This window comes from Triturus cristatus, chromosome 9, assembly GCF_964204655.1.
Source record: "Triturus cristatus chromosome 9, aTriCri1.1, whole genome shotgun sequence".
In the NCBI taxonomy this organism is placed as follows: domain Eukaryota; kingdom Metazoa; phylum Chordata; class Amphibia; order Caudata; family Salamandridae; genus Triturus; species Triturus cristatus.
In genome coordinates, this window is record NC_140592.1 from 1,133,517,458 (window position 1) to 1,133,539,060 (window position 21,603).

A 21,603-nucleotide genomic window follows, 5' to 3' on the forward strand; every position below is an offset into this window, starting at 1 on the left:
AGGAGTTCCTGTGCAGCACAAGTGTTTGCTACTTTCCCGCGATGAGACCATGATGTGAACGGTCTGGATCTCGAGTAACCATTTCCTTTTGTTCCAAACCCTCAGTTATTTAGGAGCATTTAGGAGATAGCGCTGGAGTGCTCCTCCTATTCTCGAACATTATTCTTTCCGGATTCAGCATACTGCTTTCATTTTTCAGTGCACGTTACTAGCAAGACTGTGTATTGTTTTGTAGCCGAGTTGAAACAAGCTGCTGAGTTTCGTACTTTGCCTCATTATCATCAGCACGTTAAATATCCTGATTTACGTGGTGGCAGTGCTGTGATATGTTAACAGCATTACTTTGAGCCACAATACAAGATTGCCTCCCAGCGGTTCTTTCTTGCATCTATTCCTTTCGCTGATATTGCTGTGGATATTTCGAGTAGCTCTCCACCAGCAAGGTAATTAGAGCGCTTTGGTGGGAAGAGAATTATTTAGTTGGCTGTGTGCTAGTGCATGATTGATCCAATACTTCCCTATTCACAGGTTTCCTGTCGCTTCTGTAGGTACAGTGTTTACTGGAGGGGTATTATTAGAAGCTGGACCAAACCTAAGAGTACGAAGGAGACCTCATCATTTATTATTTTCTCCTCTTCCCTTTTCCCCGGGGTCCTTCCTTGCACAGTAGTGTCTTTGCTCTGTGTGGGGTAGCGCTCAAGGGAGGAGGGGGCCTTTCTACGTACCATCGTTTCTGCTGGCTGACTACTGAGGTTAGTGGCTGTTTACTGGTCTTTGCACTACTGACAGCGTGACAACTCCCAATGGCAGCTGACTGATATTTCAGGCTGAAAAGAGGCACATGCAGGTTTCTGCTTCTGAGTGGACTATTAGGGTCTCAATACTGTGACCAAGACTTAAGACCACCTCGAACCTCAACCTTGCATGCTCCTCGATAAGTTAGATGCAGCCCTATTCCTGAGCATGTTTTATCTCAACTTTATGTAAAAATATTCAAATATAATATATATAGTCATAGGTCATCACTGTCATCAGATGCAATACTGAAATATACTTTAATTCTGCATTTGTAAGCAATAGCTTACAGCAATAAGTCAATTAAATAAGGCATTTTAACTGGACATGTACGCTGGATATCTGCATGAAGAATCAACAATCCTGAGCATGTTTAGCTAATTCAGGCAAGACAAAGAAGGCTTTCCTTAACTCTGAATGACATCATTAGCTTGTACTTTTGGTGTGCAAAATGCCTCATCCATATTTCAGATGACGAAGTACCAAGTGCTGGTTGAATTTGAGACATTCTGTGTTGCTTACTTAGATTATGCAGCTGCCTTCAGTGAGTGCAGGAATAACCCCTGGAGATACTTTCAGAGAATGCTGGCAGCAGAAGGCCAAGCTGACCATCAAAGCAGCTGAGTTGTCTGTTGTTTACCTCGCGCACTAGGAAGGGAGGGGGACAAATTGACCTTGCAAGGCCAGAGTCCAGAATTTGTTTTAGTAGGGCGACCCAGTTACCTAGGCATAGGTCTCACTTGGTGCTACATGAGTTTCATATTTAACAATGGACCTAAAGCTTCCTTTTGAGTACCTTACCTCCTGTGAAGCAACCACGGAAAGTTATAATAACTGCTGAGCCACGGACAACTTTGTGAGGATTGGGGCCCGAGCGCTCTCACCAAAGCCAGTCTCACTGTAGCATCCCCATCTCCTGACACAAAAGGGAACCCATAAGTCAATTACTATGGCCACCCTTGTTACCACTGTAACTGGACTAGCCATGAGCTTTAGTAGGCATATTTGCATGCCAATTCACAGGCCACACCACCATAAAAAGAGAAGAAGCATTAAATATAAGTTGAAGGGTTTGAATCATTTAGACTAACCAGAGAGGTCTGGCAAGGTTGTGACACAGGCCCCATTTCATACTGAGCACTAGGTAAACAGTTTTTGCCATCTAGATACTATGTTATACACTTTCATCACTTACATCACTTCACCACAAGAAAATTGAATAATGTATTGCGGTAAGCCGAAAGCCCAAAAGTATATGTTCCAATATTATGTTGTTCATAATTGCTGAATCAGAAAAAGACGTCACCATAAAGCCCTGGTTCTGCCATTCAAATGTAATGTACTAATGCTTAAACTGAACGCAAACTGAATTTAATTTGAAATTACTTGCGTTTCTGCTGATGAAATCAATGCATAAAATCAAACTTTGTTTTTTTCGAACAGACCAGAAACAAAGTAGAAAAAATAAAGATAAAAAGCTTAAACATAAACTAGAATCTATGCACAATCCAAAATTAAGTTTCTTTCATGAAGTATAATATTAGTATAATGTCCTACCTTCAACTTTCCTTCTTTCACCCACTGACTGAGCTGAAAAATTCCTGGTCTATGTTTGGCTGGATAGTTTAACACCAAAAACCTATCCCTGTAAAAAAAAAACAAGAAAAACAGTTCACAATATCAAAAGCAGTATGGACAGAATCTCGATGCCAGTGCTCAACACAAAGAAATTACCTGTCCATAAGCTGGTTATTCGGCTGTCATATTAATCGTTTGGGTTTCGTTTTGATTTCCAATTGACTCAAAATGTTAGCACATGCACCAGTTCCCTAACTTAAAAGAGGTACCTTAACCATAAATGCTGCTTCCTTTGTAAAATATTTCTTGTTCTTTTTGGAGTAAAGGTTGTAAGACTAAATATGACCTCTCAAAATATAAAAACAGGATGGTGCTTTGGAAGTTGTTAACAGAACAGTGCACCACTATTTGTTTCTGGGTGACAATCTTCTACCTACCCCTAAGAACATTTCTCTTTTTTTAAATAAATGTTATTAGTTTACTAATAACTATGGACAGTGGATCAGATTTGATCTCTTCTCAGGTAGCATTACTGGTTTTTATGGCCAAAGCATTCACATTACCAGCCCGCATTACAGTTACAATTTTTAGCAACAGCTAGGACAGTGTACCTGCGACATAACTAATACATGTGAACTGAAACTGCGATCCCCTGGGTTAAGCTAGCAGTGTTTGATTTAGTCTTGGCCAGCATCAAAGTCACGTCTCAGGTGTATCAGGGGCTCAGTTTTGATTCACTACTTCTCTCACCTTGCTCATCAATTCCTGTGCACAAACTGTCAGACCAACTCTTATGGGGTCCCTGTCATCATATAATACACATCCACCACAGTGCTAAGGTGGGTCGTTTTCGGCTTCATCCCCAACAAAGGCCGAGAGTATAGTGACCAACACACATGGGCAAAGCCAATCTTCCTTCCTCCATGTTGGGCAATGGTGCTGTTGCATTAAATCCACTTAGCTAAACTAAGCCCACCCGTCACTTGCATTAAGGACCATCCATCGCTTGCATTAAGGAAAGGTCAGCAAACCTGCTAGTGGCTTTGTCTCTAGGATGCAGACAGAGATCCAGTAAGGAGATTTCAATCTTTGATCCTACTGGTGGAGTGAAATGCAGTTTGGAGACTGCCACAGTGCAACCAAGCTGGTCCCTGATGTCTTCTTTAGCATAGTTATAGAAGTTAGGAAGTAGGTAGCATCTTAAGGTGTACCCACTCAGCAGTATTTAAAAATGCTTTTTTTGAATATAGAGCGTGAACAAATAAATGCTTACTTTACATAAAATAGGTATTTCATCACTTTTTTTAGTACAACTCCCTTTTAGTTCATTTCATTTATTTTTCACCAGGCTTTTTCGGAGATAATGTTCATGACAATAGGAAACGTAAGAAACAATAAGTCATCTCTTAGAGAAAGAGATTATCTACATGTGAAGAATGTTATTAAAAGTCAAAAGGTTATTGTATTAATAAGACAAATAAAAATAAATATAAAAAGACATCATACAAAAATAAAAAAAGTCAAAAGGTTTCCAAAATAGGTATACCATGATGAAGCATGGGAGGCCATGGCATTTAGATTCTGGTTGCACTTTTGTCTACGATCAAAAAGTAGACAATAAAGTAAAAGCCCTACCTTGTGATGTTCCGTTCTTTCAGTATTGCTTCAGTTGGAGCAGGCAATGGAGGCGGGTAAGGTACCATCTTGTTATACTGGGAAATCTGACCACAAAGGATGACATGGCTGTTTGGATTCATCTGTATACAAAACAAATTATAGCTGATTCTAGTAAAGAACGGCACACACAGAAACAAGCTGTTTGTTTTTACTCCTGTGTTTTATATTGCCAAAGCATGTTGCCTTTCAACCACTTCAGAGTACCATGAACACAATCAAATACAAAGGAAAAAGTTAAATGGGTGAGTATTAAGTCAGTAATTAGTATTGCAATTGTACAAAGAGGACTAGATGCCAGTGGTTCTTTGTTTGATTGTCATTAAACCACAAATAGGAATACAGGTTTGTGGTTGGTAGGTGGGTGCAGCACAATAGAGCTGAAGGTGTCAAATCGATGAGGAAGGAACCCAGCATTCCACATTACCTGTTGTTGTAGTAGCATCTCGGCCTGAATTATATCATTGTTTTAACAGCTCAGTTTACAGAGGTTTCATTAAGGGTAAATAGATTGACTCAGCTCTGAGATTAAGTGGGGCACTGTTTCAGAGTTTTGCGTCCTGAACTACCATAGATCTAAACTCCTGTTTTTATTTATTTATTTTTTGATTGTTTCTTTTCTTATAACTCTTTTTATTGAAACTTTTCCATGATTAGCAAGACACATCAATTTCCTGTTACAAATATGGTCAACAGGGACCACACGTTTCTCAAGCAGGTACCGTAAATGCTTCTTTCTCGTCGACTCAATACAGTATTACTTATGGACACAGCCTTGGACTACCACTAGGATCTACGCCCCACCCATCTTGGGGCGACTATACATCGGGACCTCTCCCTTCCAAGAGCGTTGCTACGGTACTTGCCCCCTCCTGTGAGTCTTGAAGTTTAAGCCCATAGTACCTAAGCCAATGGCGCCAAATCTTAAAGAATTTCCGCTGACACCCTCTCATTTTGTAGGTCACCTGCTCCGCAACCATATACATGTCCATCCCTGTTTTCCACTCACTAAGGGTCGGAATCCCTAGCACTCCCCACTTCTTGGCTATATCCCTTTTGGCCACTATCATGCCTAGATTACACAGGCTAAGACTACGTCTGGGTAGGTCTATGTCAGAAGGTGTCCCCAGTAGTACATATTTAGCACCCATTGGTAGCTGAGCCCCTAGAACTTCACTTAGTTCCTTCACAATTACAGTCCAGTAACCTTGTATTCGTGTGCATTCCCATAACATGTGTATAAACGAGCCTCTCTCAGTCAGACAACGGAGACACATTGGGGATTCCGCCATTCCCATTCTGTGGAATCGGGACCTAGTTATATAGGTTCTGTGCAGTATTTTAAGATGAATTAACCGCAACCTCCGTTTTATTGCCGCACTCTAGGGTACAGCAGGGCCGCCTCCCAGTCTATATCTTCCAGCTCTCCCAGGACCTCTTCCCAAGCCCCTCTCAAGGCCACTAAGTTGTCCGGGACATTGTTGATGAGGGTCTTATAGGTCCAAGATATGGCTTTCTCTGGTATCTTATCTTGCAGGAGTCTACCCTTCAGTGGCGCAAATTCGGGGATGTCAACCACCTCCAGTCCCTCAGCCACCCACGCGTGCTGCAGTTGCATATACTTATACCTTTATCTTTCGCCTATCTGGTATTCCTGCTGCAAAGCTGCAAACTAAATCAGAGAACCTTCTTTTATTAGATCCCCTGTCGTGGAGATACGTTTCAGGTCCCAATCCCTGAAGCTCTTCAATTTCCCCAATTCTGGTAGTCGCCCACACTCCCATAGTGGGGTTTGCCTTGTAACTTTCTTGTGCCAACCTATTTGTTTCTCTGCACCCTTCCAAGCTTGCAGGGCTCTTTGGGTTGCTGGCAGCAGCTGTTTAACCCCTTTTCCCCCATAGATGTAATGAAGATAGGATCAAACTGCAAATTGGTCCTGTTCGAGTGCATAAGTCTCGACATATGCCGCCACTCATTTACTGCTATCAAGTGTGCCGCCCTATAATATGACCTAATGTCGGGGAGGGCTATCCCCCCCGTTATACTGGTTGCGTTGTAACATTGTGAGCACAATCCAAGGCTGTCCCGCGTCCCACAAGAGAGTGCGCACCTCCCCATCTATGGCCTTAAAGGTGTCTTTCGAGATCTTATGATGTGTTTTGAAGGCTGTACAATAGCTTAGGGAGTGTAACCATTTTGTACATTGCCGCTCTTCCCAGCAGTGTGGGGGGCAACCTTCTCCATCTCTCCAAGTCAGCCTGAAAGTCAGTCAATATCCTTCGAACGTTTTGCGAGAGGCTGCGTGTGCTGTCTATGGATATATATATATCCCCAGGTATTTAAAACCGTCCAATGTAACTTGAAGTTCTCGGGGAAGATCCTGCTTGTCAAGTGACCCGCTCACTGGGTAAAGGATTGACTTACCCCAATTGATCTTATAACCTGCATGTTTCCAAAATGTGCCCAGTTCTCGAAAAAGAGTCGGGATTGTATATGGGGGATCCGTGACATACAACTGTTTTTATTTTTTGAACAATGATGACAGTGTTTGTGTTCCCTAAATAGAGGATCCTGGTTTGCATGTAAAAAGTGGCCCTTGTTTCAGAATGTTTTATGAATGGTTCTAATAACTTACAAAGAGCCCTTGATGTGGTCATACATCTTGTGATCAACAGCCCTCATTGCTGCCTGGTTTTGTACATGTTAAAATAAAATACCATTTGAGAGAGGCCTGTGTAGACCGCACTACAGTAGTTCAACTGGACCACGATTGATTTTGTATATACCATCAATGCTGATAAGAATAAACTCTGAGACACTGATTAGTTGGCTTTCATTGTGTCAGAATGATTAAATCCATTCAGATGTTGTGTGTATGATTTCAGTCCACAATGTTAGTCTTTTTTTTTAATACACAATCTTTATTGATTTTTAAAACAGCACAATTCACATGAGTCTTTTAAACAGAATGTCATGGTCTACTATATCATGTTCTGTCTATGGTCTTGGTCTAGGGCATTGAGAAGGTCATGCCTGATTTCGGCTACTGGAGATTCCATCTCTCTTATGGGTATAAATCACTATTGGGGGACAAGAAGTAGATTGTGATGTTTCACATCTTCCTGCAATTGTCTTTACATCTCTCTTACACTGATTTTCCCAGGGTAGGGTAGACTGAAAATTTGAAATTGGCATCGACTTCAGGGTCCTTTCTCGAAGAAAGTGATGACAATAGGTGTCTGGGTAACACTTTTGATATACGAGGTGGAGTTGAGTTCCAGAGTAAGGAATTAAGTTTTCATTTTTTCTGCCATTCTGTATTTCAAAAGGTTTGAAAGAAGATAATGAGTGCAAAGTGGAGCAATTTGAGGTTGGGTTGATATCTGCAGGTTATTTTATGATACTCTCTAATTTTGTGTTATACTACATTCAAAGCAAGATAAGAGTTTTTGCAGTATTGAACATTTGGTTCTTTTCCTGGTTCCTGGGTTAGCTTGTGAACAATAGTAAAGATATCTCTCTAGAATGATTGGTTGCTTCGGTGATGAACTTGGTGTCATACAATCATTTTGTCGTCTTAGCAGGTCTGTAATTTACGTTCCTACTTGTCCTGTTATCATTATTTTCTTTTTTGTTGTGGGAGTATTGCCATATTGGTTCTCTGTTGGTGGTAGCAAGGGTGGTCCCTTTGTCTAAACTGAGATTTAAAGATTATTTCTTCACTTCAAGACAAGCAGTTCTTATAATCTCAGATACGTTATTCATTCTCAACCTTTCTTTCTCAGTATATTGACCAAAGAGGAAAGAACCTGAAAAGGCAAAGTTTACTATTTTCAGCTGAGGGTCTGGTCAAGTGAAACCAGAACCAGTGATGCAATGTAATTCCACAACCATAGCCTTCTGCGGCTCGCTCTGCAGAGTTGATTGTTGCACTGATAACTGGTTCTAAACAATAAGACCTCTGACCACCACTTCGAAATCCTGTCTGTACTTCCTATGCAGGTCATCTGAGCATATTCTCAGTTATTCCATATTTCTCTCTCATAGCGGCCTAACAGAGCAGTTGAACTAGATGCAGTGCTACACATTTTCTTGTCAGCGACATCCATACTCTTGCTTTTTCCATCAGGAGGTGCCAATGTTTTTGATGATGGAGCATAGCTTCTCCTTATTGCTGATGACACAGTCTGGCTTGGGGTCTGATCTAAAAAAACAGGATCCTCTTGTTGCAAGAGAAGGCACAACAGCGGAATGTCTGAGGGTTGAAGGTCTCTTTCTGATAGGAGGCATTGAGGTCTTTCTATATACTAATAAAGGTTTGGGTTTCAGAGGAGGGAGTATCAGAGGATGTAACAAATCCTCAGCTGGGATAATAAAGCAAAGAGGCATTAAGGGTTCTGTGACTGGTCAGGTGATGAAGATAGTCTCAACCTGATACCAAAAACATCTTTCATAGTAGACTTTTGTAAGTGTATAACTGCTTATACACACTCCTGTGCCTGAAAGCAAAAGCATTAAAGCGACACTCTCTATTAAACTCCCATCAAGCTTCTTAATGCAATTTATTACCATTCCTAAAACAGGTCTACTATAACATCTACAATTTGTAAGACAATAAGACTGCACTTGAACCAATATGTATGCGTTAATATGCTACACACCTGTTTAATCCTTTTGAATATTCTATCACAGTAATCGGAAGCAAAATAAAATAAATCAATTTTTCGATTTTCAGTTTTTAATTTCAATCATGAAGTTACATATATCTTCATCTTTTCCAGGTATCTATTATTTATTTCCTAATACATTTTGTGCGTTGACTTACTGTTCGGAAGAGGTGACAAGATAAATAGATTGCTTGATCAAAAGATTTTTACTGCCGATTTGTCATTGACAAGGGTACAGTGTCCAAACAAATTCTCTACATTTCATGTTTTTACCGCTAGCTGGTATTCTCTCATCATTGCATTAATGATGCGGTTTGGCTTCCCACAATATCTTGTGATTAAAATCCACTTCCACCAGCAGTTTCTTATGTGCCTCTTGTAGTTCATAAGTAACATTTAAATTTCGAACTATGATTAAGTCAAAAAGCAGTTTGGCCACTGCTTCTCTGCATGTGACAATACTAATCAGTTAGTGAACCTTCTCTAACATCTGTAACCTCATTTGATTAAATTATACTTTTGTTTTAAAAAGTGCATTACCACTGATGAATTCACATTCTGTAACCAAATGTTCAATTTATGCGCCATTCAACTTTATTAAACTTCGTGAGTTGTATTTTCAACATATGCTGAAACGCAGGGACATGGTATTAGGTATATGCACAATTTAGTATCAATTCTTGTGTAATCTTTAAGTTTGATATTTTCTTCCTGATCAATTGAACACAGTCTTCCTTAATGACAGTCACTCAACGTACACAGTTAAGGCACAGAAACAATGCCTTTCTGCTGCGTCTCTGTAGGCTGTTGTACATCGTTTATGAACTCTTTTGTGGGAGAAATTGGGTTGTTGGTTGAGGGTGGGGGGCTTGAGCCGTTCTCAAGCAACCGACAAAATCCTTGTCAGGATGAACCACAAAAGTCACTAAATTAACCTGGGCTTAACCCTCTGGTAGCTTCGCACAAAACCAGTAAGGCTTAGCTTAGAGGTAATGTGTAAAGTATTTATGCAGCACTTAAACAGTAATACATTGAAAACACAACAAGAAAAGATTCACTCTAATGTAGAAAAATTTACCAAAACAACAAACTCCAATCAGTAGAACCAGAGATATGCAATTTCAAAGATTTAGGTAAATATAGCAACTGGAAACAAATAGCACCAATTACGGTTTTCTGGTCGTGCTGGACTGTGACCAAGTCACAAGTTGAGGCTAACCGCGATGGAGAGCTGGCCTGGTAAGGGTCAAAGGTTGATCCGTTGAGACAGTACATTGTGTCATTGGAATCAAGATGCAAAGTCTGCGTTGGTCTGTGACGCACTACATTGAGGAGCCGTCCAACAGAAGCTGTGATGCGTGGTCCTGCGTCGAGATACGTAGTTGGGTTGGTGCTGTTGAAGCGGCTGATCAGAAGCTGCATAGTAGGAGTTAAGATAAATTGATACTTGTATAGCGCACTACTCACCCGCAAGGGTCTCAAGGCGCTTGTACGAATAGCGCTGTGGAACCCATCCTGGCTTTCCCTGTGAGGCGTCCACTCCTGGGCACCCCCAAGGTGGAGGCCAGGCATCCTTAGCGTTGTGGGGGCCGTTGTGGAGATTAAGCAAGCTATTGCCCAGAGTTGCAGAGTGGGACTCCATGATTGGAATGGCACCAAGGCGAGAATTATCAGGTCCGTGGAATTTTTGAGCCCAAGACCCGCCGAGGCGGGGAATTGAACCCTGGTCCCGGGCTAGACCTCTGCATCAGGGTCTGCCGCTCTAATCATTGAGCCACACTTCTCCACACACATGCACAAGATGCATCGTGCTGCATCATTTTTGAGGAAGAAAATAGTTGGGAAAGGAGGAATACACTCTGAAGCCAGCCAAGGGACCTGGACCTGGGGGAGGGGCACCTTTTGGTGATTAGGACTCACATCAGCAGAAGCAAGCAGCAGGGCACAGGCAGGTCCAATTGAGGCGGGGCAGATGCAGGACAGATTTTTGGAGCTTGTTATGTCCCTGTAGCTTAGAACAGGGGGCCAGTCAGGTAGCCCTTAAAGTCACTCTGGTGATTCTGAGTGCAAGGAACAGGTGCAGTCTTCCTTCCTCAGGCAGCTGTGAGGTCCTTCTAGCTCCAGGGCAACAGAGCAGTCCTTCTTCTGCGTCTCCACAGGTCCAGAAGTGATCTTATGAGTAATTCAAGCGGTCCAATATTTATACCTGATGCCAACTTTGAATTGGGAGAAATCTCTAGACTTCCACCACATTTGGTTCTGGAATCTCCTTCCTTCCCCTGACCTGGCTCCCAGGGGACTGGGGTGTCAACAGGATAGTGTGAAGTCCCTTGTGAGTATGCTGAGGTAGCCCCTTTGAAGTGCAAGTGTTGTAGGTGACTGCTACGCCCCTTCCATCCTAAAAGATGGCACATCCTGGCAACACTTAGTCCCTCTTTGTATAACTATCTGGGAAGAATAAATAGAGGCCAAGTACACCTAGTCATGCGACACAGAATACAGGCTGCAGACACCAAATGGTTCGGACAAGAAAATGCCAACGTTTGACATTTTTAGAATTGTAACGTAAAATCTGACTGTGAAAAGGTAACTCAATGTTATCCTATAGGAGAGGTAGGTCTGACAGTAATGAAACACACATTTATGGGTGTTTCTTTACCAGGACATGTAAAATGTAAAAGTACATGTCCAATGTTTTCAATACATGCACCCGGCCCTAAGGGCTATTTAGGGCCGACTCTAGGGGTGACATATGTATTAAAAAGATGATTTAGGCCTGGTAAAAGGTTTATTTTGCCAGGTCTAAATGGCAGTTTAAAACTGCACACAGGCTGCAATGGCAGGCCTCGGACATGTGTTAAAAGGCTACTTTGGTGGGTTGCACAACGAGTGCTGCAGACTCCCTAGAAGCATTTAATTTATCGGCCCTGAGTATGTGGTATACCACCTTACTAGGGACCTATACATAAATTAAATATACCAATCAGGTGTATACCAATTTTACCATGTGTATAGAAGTGAGCACAAGCACTTTAGCATGGGTAAGGCCTGCAAAAACGAATTCTGCAAAACAGGAGGGGTGAAGGCAAAAAGTGTGAGGGTGACCCTGCATAGAGGGCCAAGCCCAACACTTTGTCGCTCTTATCATTTGTTCAATATTATGTCCCCGTTTTTAAGCAAATGTGATAATATTTTTGAAAATATTTTTTATTTCCTCATTCTTGTTTAATATACTCCCATTATTTTTCAATAGTCTTCATTTTTCCACTGTGTATCGAACATTTAGATATAAACACTAATGTTTCTACTTTGTCTCTTGTGTTTTATCAATTCCTCTCAAATTTTCTTTTGTGCCTTTGAGATAAAGCAATTTATTGGTGGTTCAGATTACCATCTTTGCATTGCTTTCTTTTAACTATTATTACTGGTTTAAATTTCAAGTCCTCTATATCAGATACAAATCCATATCTTTATTCTAGACATTAGCAAATATAGAAGGTTGTCTAACAAAGGTTCTGGATAATAACTTGTCCATGGCCCTCTGAAGTGAATTTGTGATATAAAGACCAGATTAGTATACAATTTTACATCCAAAAAGACAATCACTTCATTGCTAATCATGTGAGTAAAGTTTATACGTTCATGTTTCATGTCCAGTGATTCTAAATACTTCTGTAACTCCAACAGTCCACATTTCCATCTGACAACAATATCACTAATGTATATCAGGAAAAGTATTAAGCCTAATTGACAATATATATTTCTTTGCATTTCATCATGAAAATATTTACATACACTGACGCCATCAACATATCCAAGATTTGTATATAAAATGTATCTTTGGCTCTCAGATAGTTGTATAAGACATAATATAATAATTGAATAAAAAACCTTATTCTCTCAGAAGAAAGTATTCCACCTCCTCTACTCTTTCATGCTCTACTGAAGAATATAAGGAACAAGCCCAGAGTCCACAAAAACATCTTTCATTCTATTTTGTAGTCTTACACTTTTCTTAGGAAATCCATTGTGTCTGTAATGAATGGCATAAGAGGACATTGATGTATAGATCTGTCTTCTGGTGTATTGAATAATCCCTGACAATAGTGGTGTCATTGGTGGGCTGTTCAAATTCATATGTGTCTATGGGAGAAGACACAAAACTGGTATCTGTGTACATTTTGCCATACAACTCTTGAGGTTTCTGTAACTTCTAGCCTTTCTCTAGTGCACCTTCCAGAATAGGTCCCAAGATATTTGTATATTCTTTTGTAAAATCTTGCTCAAATGGGTATCATGTGCTGGTATAACAGGTCATAATAATCTGTTTCCTGGCATTATCTCTTGCTAAGATTGCACCTCATCTTTTCAAAATTGTAATTTAGCTGTCTTAATTAATTTAATGTTTTTTTTTAAACAAATTCAGGACTTTTTGACTTATTGGAGATTCGAATTTTGATTTAACTCAAAAGTCCAAGTATTCATTTACTTCCTGTTGTGGCAGATTTTCATTTGTAACGCAAGCATAGTTAAATTGGAACATTCACATGAATTTAAATGTTTATTTTGGGTTAAAGGAATGACATAGACATAGTGATTATGGCTGCTTTCCGTAATGTTGTCTTCAGTTTTCTCAAGGTGTGTTTTATGCATTATCATGTTTATTATTTTCTATTATTATCTTTCTGTCTAGCAGACAGGTAAAGCTGTCTCTAGGCCAGCACCTAACATATAAATTGCACCTATAAAGTAGATTCCACAATTTTCTTTAAACAAATGTACAAACCCGCAAATCATAATCGATAGTAACTAGCACTGTCAAGGGCCCTAATCTGTAAATCCAGCAGATGCTGCACAGAACCCTACAATCTCTTTCCTTGTCATGACCACAGTATGCTTTACAAATGGAATTCATAGTGAGGGCAAAAAGGTGAAAGAAAAATAGAGGGAGAGAGAGATGGCGGATCTTCTGACTGGACACTTGAATGGCAGTGTTCTTGCCAACCTCTGCACACCGTTTTTGTAGGGTCTAAGATGTTGGGTAGGAACCGGAAGTAATTCAACTATTTTCTATTTACTTTCCACAAAGAATATCAGATGAGGAAAGTCTGTAATTCTGCCTGAAAAGACTTAGAAGTTGTTAGAGCTGCATATGTATAGTCTTTGCACCAAGTTATTTCTTAAGTGCCTTGCTAATCTGCTCTTAGCCACTCGGTAGATTTGTCTTTAAAGATTACTCTCCAAATTAGAGCAGTTCATTAACTCCTAGCTGTTGTTCTCACCGCCATACATTATGTTCTAAATCCAGTGTACTTACTATCCTCTCAATATGCACTTATTCAAAGTTATGTTTTTTTCTTTCACAAGTTCACAAATGCACTTAGAACAAGCATTGGCAAATGCAATAGGTTTCGCCTATGCGGTTAATAATACGTTTTTGTTTGTGTGGCAAGCACACGAACCAATGAAAAGTAAGGGCGGGAAGCAAGCCCCTTTTAAGATTTATATTAAATACAATAGATTTCACAAGCACAGCACAAGGAACGTGCAGGCGAAACCTAAAAAGCAGTGATGACCTAATTAAGGGTGGGCGGAGTAGGCAGAGTGCCACTACGTGGAGTTCCATGGAGTTGCAAAAAACTCCATGGAACTCCGCTCCGCTCCACCCTAACACCCTCTGGTGTCTCCAGGCTGCCCTCCTCCTCACCGTGGTATCTTCCTCGTCATCCTTGCTGGTCGCAAACCCCTACGTTGTACCTCTTGCAAGGACTGCGCATTAGCACACGCGCACACATGCGCAGTCCTCCCAAGACGTACAACGTAGGGAGGGCAGCCTGGACACACCAGAGCAGGTAAGTAATTTTTCGGTTCTGACTTGTGCGTGGGCGCAGGGTCTACGCCGCGGAGTCAGAGTTTTTGCCTGAACTCTGCGTTCCCAACAGAGCGCGGGGTTGGCAAAACTCTGCAAACTCCGCTAGTGGAGCAGAGTTCGCCACCCGGGCTGATACCTAACATGCAACGGTGCAGAGGTCTGCAAAAAGATAAGAATAACTAGTGTGGAAAGATGTGTGATATAGGAAAACAAAGAAACATTATCATACCGATGCAATAATTGTGGTATGCACTGAAAATTAGATGCACAACAAAGGTGGACCTCTGTTAATATTTATGTAGGTAAGGAGATGTGGCCAAGCACAGCAGGAGAGAGTGTAGTGATCATTACTGTGCGCATTGGGAGAAAGGCCACAGATTGAGAGGGAACCTCTAGGGTTTGGCAGGATTGCTGGTTGAAGACCTTTTGTGTTTGACAGGACTACTGGGCACAGGAAGACATGATAAACACCATTGTTAGGTGGCAAAATGAGCAGTTATACTAAGGACTCTGCCTTCCATCTCAGTTTTGTGTTATAATGGGCTCATAGTTCTACCCCATTACTAAGTAAAATCATTTCTACACCTCTATCTGGAAAATGGAATATCTGGTGGCTTAGAGTTGTTAATTTCAAGTGCAGTATCAGTATTTCTGTAGAGCTACTGTGCTTACTAAGGCAATACTACACAGTGCTTCCTCTTACATCCTCTTTGTCTAATTTCAGCCATGTCAACATTTCTGATCTGTGAGCCAGGAGCACATGTAGTGAAGATCGTTATCTATATATGTACAATGCTAAGTTAGCACAACCGCGTTAGATGTTAGAAAGCCATCTTGCCGCTTTTGCTGCTTTTGCACACGACACTGTAGTCACATGTTATTAAATTGAGAAATGCTTACTCGACTTTGCTTCACATGAGAACTGTCTGTTGTTCACATCCCAAACAGTGAGCTGCGACCTTGGTCTGTACACAGTGTAAAGAAACAGTCTGGGTCGCGAGACGGTGCATGTTGTTGGGTTCAGGTTAATCGGCCCACTAGTTTAGCCATAACACGCACGCAGCTGCAAATACCTGAAAGTCGAGTGCTTTTAATATTGCAGTGTTACATGTTTTCATTACATTCGGAAGAAGAGCGTTCCCAGGAGCAGAGCATAGCTGATCCTGTGATGTGAACTCACTGAGCTGATCTTTACGGTATGGGGTTCCCCATTCAAGCCTAGAGACCTTTTATTAGTCTAATAATACTATTAGGGTGTTGGAGAAAGGAAGGTGGCTTAGATCCACTGTCATTTTAGTATGATTACTCCTTTCATTTTCTATGGTATTGTAACTATGCTAATGGTTTTGATTTTAATCGTTTGTCTGCTTATGTTAGCCAAACTGCTGCATCTTAGGACACAAGGTTTATAAAATAAACTCTTTAAACTTTTACCGTGTCTCTGTTTATTCTGTTGTGGACTGGTACGAGAATAATTACGAAAAGGTATTTCTGATTCCCCCCATTCCTGAGAAATATACTAAGTCACTTGTTCTGGGTTGTCTATACATTGGGACCGCCGAGCTAAACCTCGGATAACGAATGGGACACTGATGCTGGCCGGATAAAGGGTTCTGGGTTCTGAGGTGAGTTTTTGGTACACCACAATTCACTGAGGGCCTGGGTTCCTGCGCATAGTTCTGTGCATAAGCAGAATCCCTGCAACATGGCGCACCTAACGTTTGGTCTATTGATTTGAGACGCCTTAGTAGTGCTTGTATTAGTCCACAACACCCTCACTCTGGTTTCCGGATAACGGGAGTGACGGTTTAACCTACCTGTGTTTCGACTAATAGGTTCCTTCAAGCTTGATCATTAAAAAGGTTATTTAATCTGAACCCCAGTGCTACTGTCGTTATCGTTGATACTCTTTAGTGTGTCCAAATGGCGGTTGACATAGCCGCACATAGCCGTGCACCTCTGCGCCGTCATTTGACGGCGTACGGGGTGCCGGATGATGGGATGGCTGTAATTTTTGTGGTCAGCGCTGATGCGTCATACCCGTATGAGTTGTTTTACTCATGGGTGACTTTTCCGGCGGTGGATGACGATGATACGTTTCACACCTACACTGCCTGCGGTCTATACCCCATATCGGACACAGGAAATTCCAATCTCTGCCTAGCAGCATACTATTTGGTTTAATGGCGCCCTTCCCCATGCAGTTGCACCGGCGAGAATGGGCCCGTTGTCTATTGCAGGGGCCACATGGCTGGTGCTGGCCGGCTTTACGCCACATCCCCGCTATCTCACGGTAGGGGTGGCTGAGTTGCGTGTGCTGCACACAGCCCTGATTACGGTCCATAGGGCTTTAGTGCAGTACGTGTCGCACAATGTGCAGGTGGGGGCACCTGCTGTTGCGGGACAACCTACGGACCCCCACGCAGTGGTCATTAGTCCCGTTATGGTTAATTCGGTGGTCGGCAAGCGCCCCCAAAGTAAGGATGAATTTCCTTATTGGCTTGCTGAGAAATTTGACCAGTTGGAAGCGGTTTTTCCAAATACATCTCCTGTGGAGAAACACAGGATCCTCACCATTACTTTGCCTAAAGACCTAGTCCCGGATATGGCCGATTGTGACAATTGGGGTAAGGTCTTTGCCGCGACCTATTCGAAGTGCTATGGCACTCCGTCTATGTCTGTGCTACCATCCGTCTTCAAAAAGGTTCAGGAGAATCATGGTGCGGAGGCTGCTATTGAATTGGGAATGAGACTTGTCGACAGCTTCGATGTGGTATGCTCCATGGTGATGGGCAACCTCAAAGGAGATGCCATGCAGTTCCAAGTTGCAAATATGATGGACCGCGTGGATGAACTCGACAAGCCCAAAGAGTTCGCTAAAGTAATTGCGAAGGCATATAGGACCGTGGGTCGTAGTGCCTTGGGTGTAAAACCGACTGTGATCATTCCTGATATAGTACAGCAAACTAAGGTGAGCTCGTCTACGAAAGACGAAAGCCCCAACTTTCCTAAACAAAGTTGGAGAGCTAAGAAACAGGGGAAACAGCAACAGAAACAGGGGTCACGTCCTGCCTCACCGGTACAGTCGTCTACTGAACGCACATATGATCTGCGCAATCGCTCTCGTATTAAGTCACCTGATAGATTTCAGGTTTCTGAACAACGCTCTCCTCATTCTTCACAGGAAACATCGGCTTCACAATCCGGTGGCAGAGACCGTGGGAAAGGAAGGGGTGCTCAGAGTCGTGAGCAGCCCCGCCAGTCGGACGGCAAAGGCAAAGCAGGACGAATCTGCACGTCAAAGACCCCCGTTTCAGAAGAAGAAAGTTGCTGCACTGATAGCGAGGTATGCCTCAGATGGTACGGACGCAGCTTCAGAACCTGACATGGGCGCTAACGCTGCTAGACAGCGCGACAAGCACTGCGTCCATATCTGGTGGCGAAAGCAACTGATATATTCGTGAATATTGAAACTGCTGACACTCGGGTGTGTCCCCATGATAGACTGTATAATATAGTCATTCAAATTGAAGGTGACATACAACGTACAATTCAAGGTTTGTTTGGGGATAATCTGACCACTTCCTATGATATACTATTGGCGGAGGCAGATTGGCCCCCGGCTTTCGTTTTAGATGCTCCTAGAGGGGAGGAGGTCATCCTCCCGTCCTTTGCGCACACAGTGCTGAAGGTCCAAGCTAAAAAGTACGCCGAGGAATGGGCTCAGGTGCAAGCACCTGCGTTATATCGAAATCAGGTTGGCTGGGATAAAATGTCTCCCGGCCATGAGATTCCGTTGCGGACTACGCCCCAACCTCAAACCCAATACCCCATGCGTCGCGAAGCTAGACCTCACGTCGCGTCGATCCTTGAACAATTGGAATATCAAGGAGTTATTGAAACGTGTGTCACCTATGAATAATCCTTTGTTCACTGTGACGAAGCCTGACGGGTCGTAGCGCCTAGTTTTGGATTACCGGCACCTAAACTCTCATTGCCGGACCTGTGCAGTACAGAACACCCACAGTTCGGCTCTCGTCGATAGTCTTGTGAGAAAAAGGTTTAAAACCACACTTGACATTTCTAATGGCTTTTACAGCCATAACCTATCCTCTCTTAGTAGTGAGTGGATGTTGTTCACTTCGGGTGGCAAACAAAAACAATTCAAAATATTACCAATGGGCTATAAGAACAGCCCGGGAGTCTTTGCCGCTCGCGTGGTCTCTCTCTTAGAGGGTGTAGACCCTGATGCGTACTCGTATGTGGATGACATATATCTCACAGATGACGAGTTGGACCCGCATCTCCGTCACGTTGATCGCATTATTGTTTTGTTTGCTGACTTTGGTTACAAATTCAACTTTGCAAAGTCACACATTGCGGAATATACAGTGTTGTTCTTGGGGTACGAACTCAACAATGAAGGTCGAGGATTGGCTCCGCACTTTCTATAAAAGTGCGCATGCCTCCGTGCTCCCACGTCACTGAAGAAATTACAATCTCTGCTGGGGTTTCTGAATTTCGATCGAACTTACATCCCGGATTATGCCCAGCGTATCAAGCCGCTTTATGCCTTGGTACAACCTACTTTTTCCAAATCTTGTTGGCTGCCAGAGCATTCAGCTATATTGCAGTTATTGCAAGCTGATCTTCTTGCTTCTAAATACTTACTGACGCGTGATAACCACACTAACCTGGTCATAAGAATCGTGCCCGGCGCAGTTGGTTTCACATACTTAACGTTCAATGAGGGCGACACCGTCCCCATTGCTTACAAATCTCACTTGTACACTTCGGCTGAACTGCGTTTTTCCGCTGTCGAGAAAGTTCTGACGGCGGTGCAGATGGCGATTCTGAAAGAACGAGCGCTGTCACAAGGTAAACGCATGTTGGTGGTAACACCCTATCCTGCCCTTGAGGCGGTGACAAAAGCAAGTGTACCGAATTCTAAAGCTTTGCATCCAAGGTGGATAAAATGGGCCACTTCCTTGACATCGCCGGACGTCACATATATCTTTGACGCGGCACTTCAGACTCAGGAGTTTTTGCAGTATGAATTTGTTCATACGGCTCCTCTGTCCTTGCGCCCGCTCGAGGATTACCATTGTGTCATATACACTGACGGTTCTGCGCAACCGGCAACTGGATCAAAGCACGCCTATTCAGCGGCTTGCGCAATTGTAGTCGGTACTTTCGTAAATGGTGAATTCCAGTCTGATGTCCTGCATACGCAGTCATTGGGTGATTGTACGGCGCAGTTGGCAGAGCTTCGTGCTCTGGTGCTAGCGCTAGAGTTTGCTGATCCCCGAGTCACTACCCTTATAGTGAGTGACTCCTTTTATTGTGTTCAATCTTATAACGACAATCTACATTTTTGGTCTCAGAATGACTACCATGATTCCAAAGGTAGTACGATTAAGCATAGACTGCTTTGGGTTCGAGTGGCAGATCTTAAAGAACGTCTGCCTCTCGTGAATGTAATTCACACTCTTGGTCACCAACGAGTTGGTGTCCATGCTGTCGGCAACAGCCTAGCTGACGAGGCAGCAAAAACAGCAGTGGCGACATACTTAGTAGCAGCAGTTACAACATCCAAAAGTAAGATCGATGATGACATCTTGGCAGCTATTGCTGCTACAGAGCAGGGAACGAAGCCACCGAGAGGTTTCCCTGCTCGTTACCATTATCGCTTAAGTCCTGATAAAGACCCATTAGTGAGGATTAATGACGTTGGTGACAGATTGATTCCCAACGCGGACTGCAGACCTTCTTTGATATTAGCGGCTCACGAGGGCATGGCGTCCGCGCATGTCGGCGTTGCAGCTACTGTATCTCTGCTACAACAATGTTACTGGTGGTGCGGTTTGTATAAACAAGCCAGAGCTTATGTTCTTAATTGTGACATTTGCCAGCAGATTAAACCTTCAACTGCGGCGCGCCCACAACAAACTCAGTTGTACATATCTAATAAACCAATGCATTGTGTTTATTTAGATCATTGCGGTCCTTTTACCTCTGATACTGCGTACAAATACATCTTGGTTGCAGTTGATTCGTGCACACTTTTTCTGTGGGTGTGGCCACAAAGGAGTGCTGATTCTCGCACTGTCATAAAAGATTTGCGTGTCTTTGTTGGGAGTTTTGCATGTGGTACCTTTCATTCTGATCAGGGCCCGGCGTTCGCCTCTAAGGCGTACAAAGAGGCCATGAGAAATTTGGGGGTCCAAGTCAAATTTTCGTCTCCATACCGGCCTGAGGGTAATAGTGTAGTGGAGCGAATGAACCTTGACTTAAAGCAATCTTTGACAGCCAGAGTTTTGGGTACTGGCCGGAACTGGCTAGCCCACTTGTATGACGTGCAACGTGCACTTAATAATCTCCCTAGAAGGTCTCTGGGTGGGCGGACCCCATACATGATGCTCTTTGGTGTACGAATGTTTGTCCCAGACCTTGATGGTCTAGACATGGCGGCATCAGCCGCACCCTTTGACGTAGATGAACACTGTGCTGTATTGCAGAAACTTCAAGAAGCCAGAGACAGTCTAGCGAAGGACCACGTACCCTCCTCATCTGATGCTGAACTTCAGATTCCGGTAGTCGGCTGGCTACCTCGAGTTGGTGATCTGGTCCGTGAGAAGGTGGAGAACAAGAAGGAGTTCGGCCCCTCTTATCGTGCACCGGTTCCAGTGCTTGGAGTACAGGGTACTAGAACAGTTGTTTTACCTCCACTTCCTGGTCGAAAGGATAACAGGTACATCTCGATTGACAATGTCAAACTACAGCGAGTGGCCGATTCTTCTTAGTATGACTCCGGCAGTTTCTTGCCCTTCGATGCTGAGAAATTCTGTTGTGACCCGAGCTTCTAACGCAGTGCCTGATGTTGCCGTCGAGATGCATACCGTTACTGGTCCCTTGTTGCCACCAACACCTAGTGGTATGCTTGAAGAGGTTGAGTATGCTTATCCTGCGGATGTTACCTTGCCTGTTTTACAATCCACAGTTGCCCACTCACAAGAC

The 21,603-nt window shown here is 42.9% G+C and overlaps 1 protein-coding gene across 2 annotated transcripts in view; it reads right to left on the reverse strand.

The window, feature by feature from the left end:
• PTGR2 (prostaglandin reductase 2) overlaps positions 1–21,603 on the reverse strand; it is a 389,700-nt gene that overhangs the window by 25,179 nt on the left and 342,918 nt on the right. For both annotated transcript variants that reach the window (XM_085627049.1, XM_085627050.1), the window contains 2 exons: positions 4,009–4,130; positions 2,353–2,440 (listed from right to left, as the gene is read on the reverse strand). In XM_085627049.1, the coding sequence (XP_085483175.1) occupies positions 2,353–2,440; positions 4,009–4,130 (210 nt within the window). The remainder of the gene's footprint in view (positions 1–2,352; positions 2,441–4,008; positions 4,131–21,603) is intronic.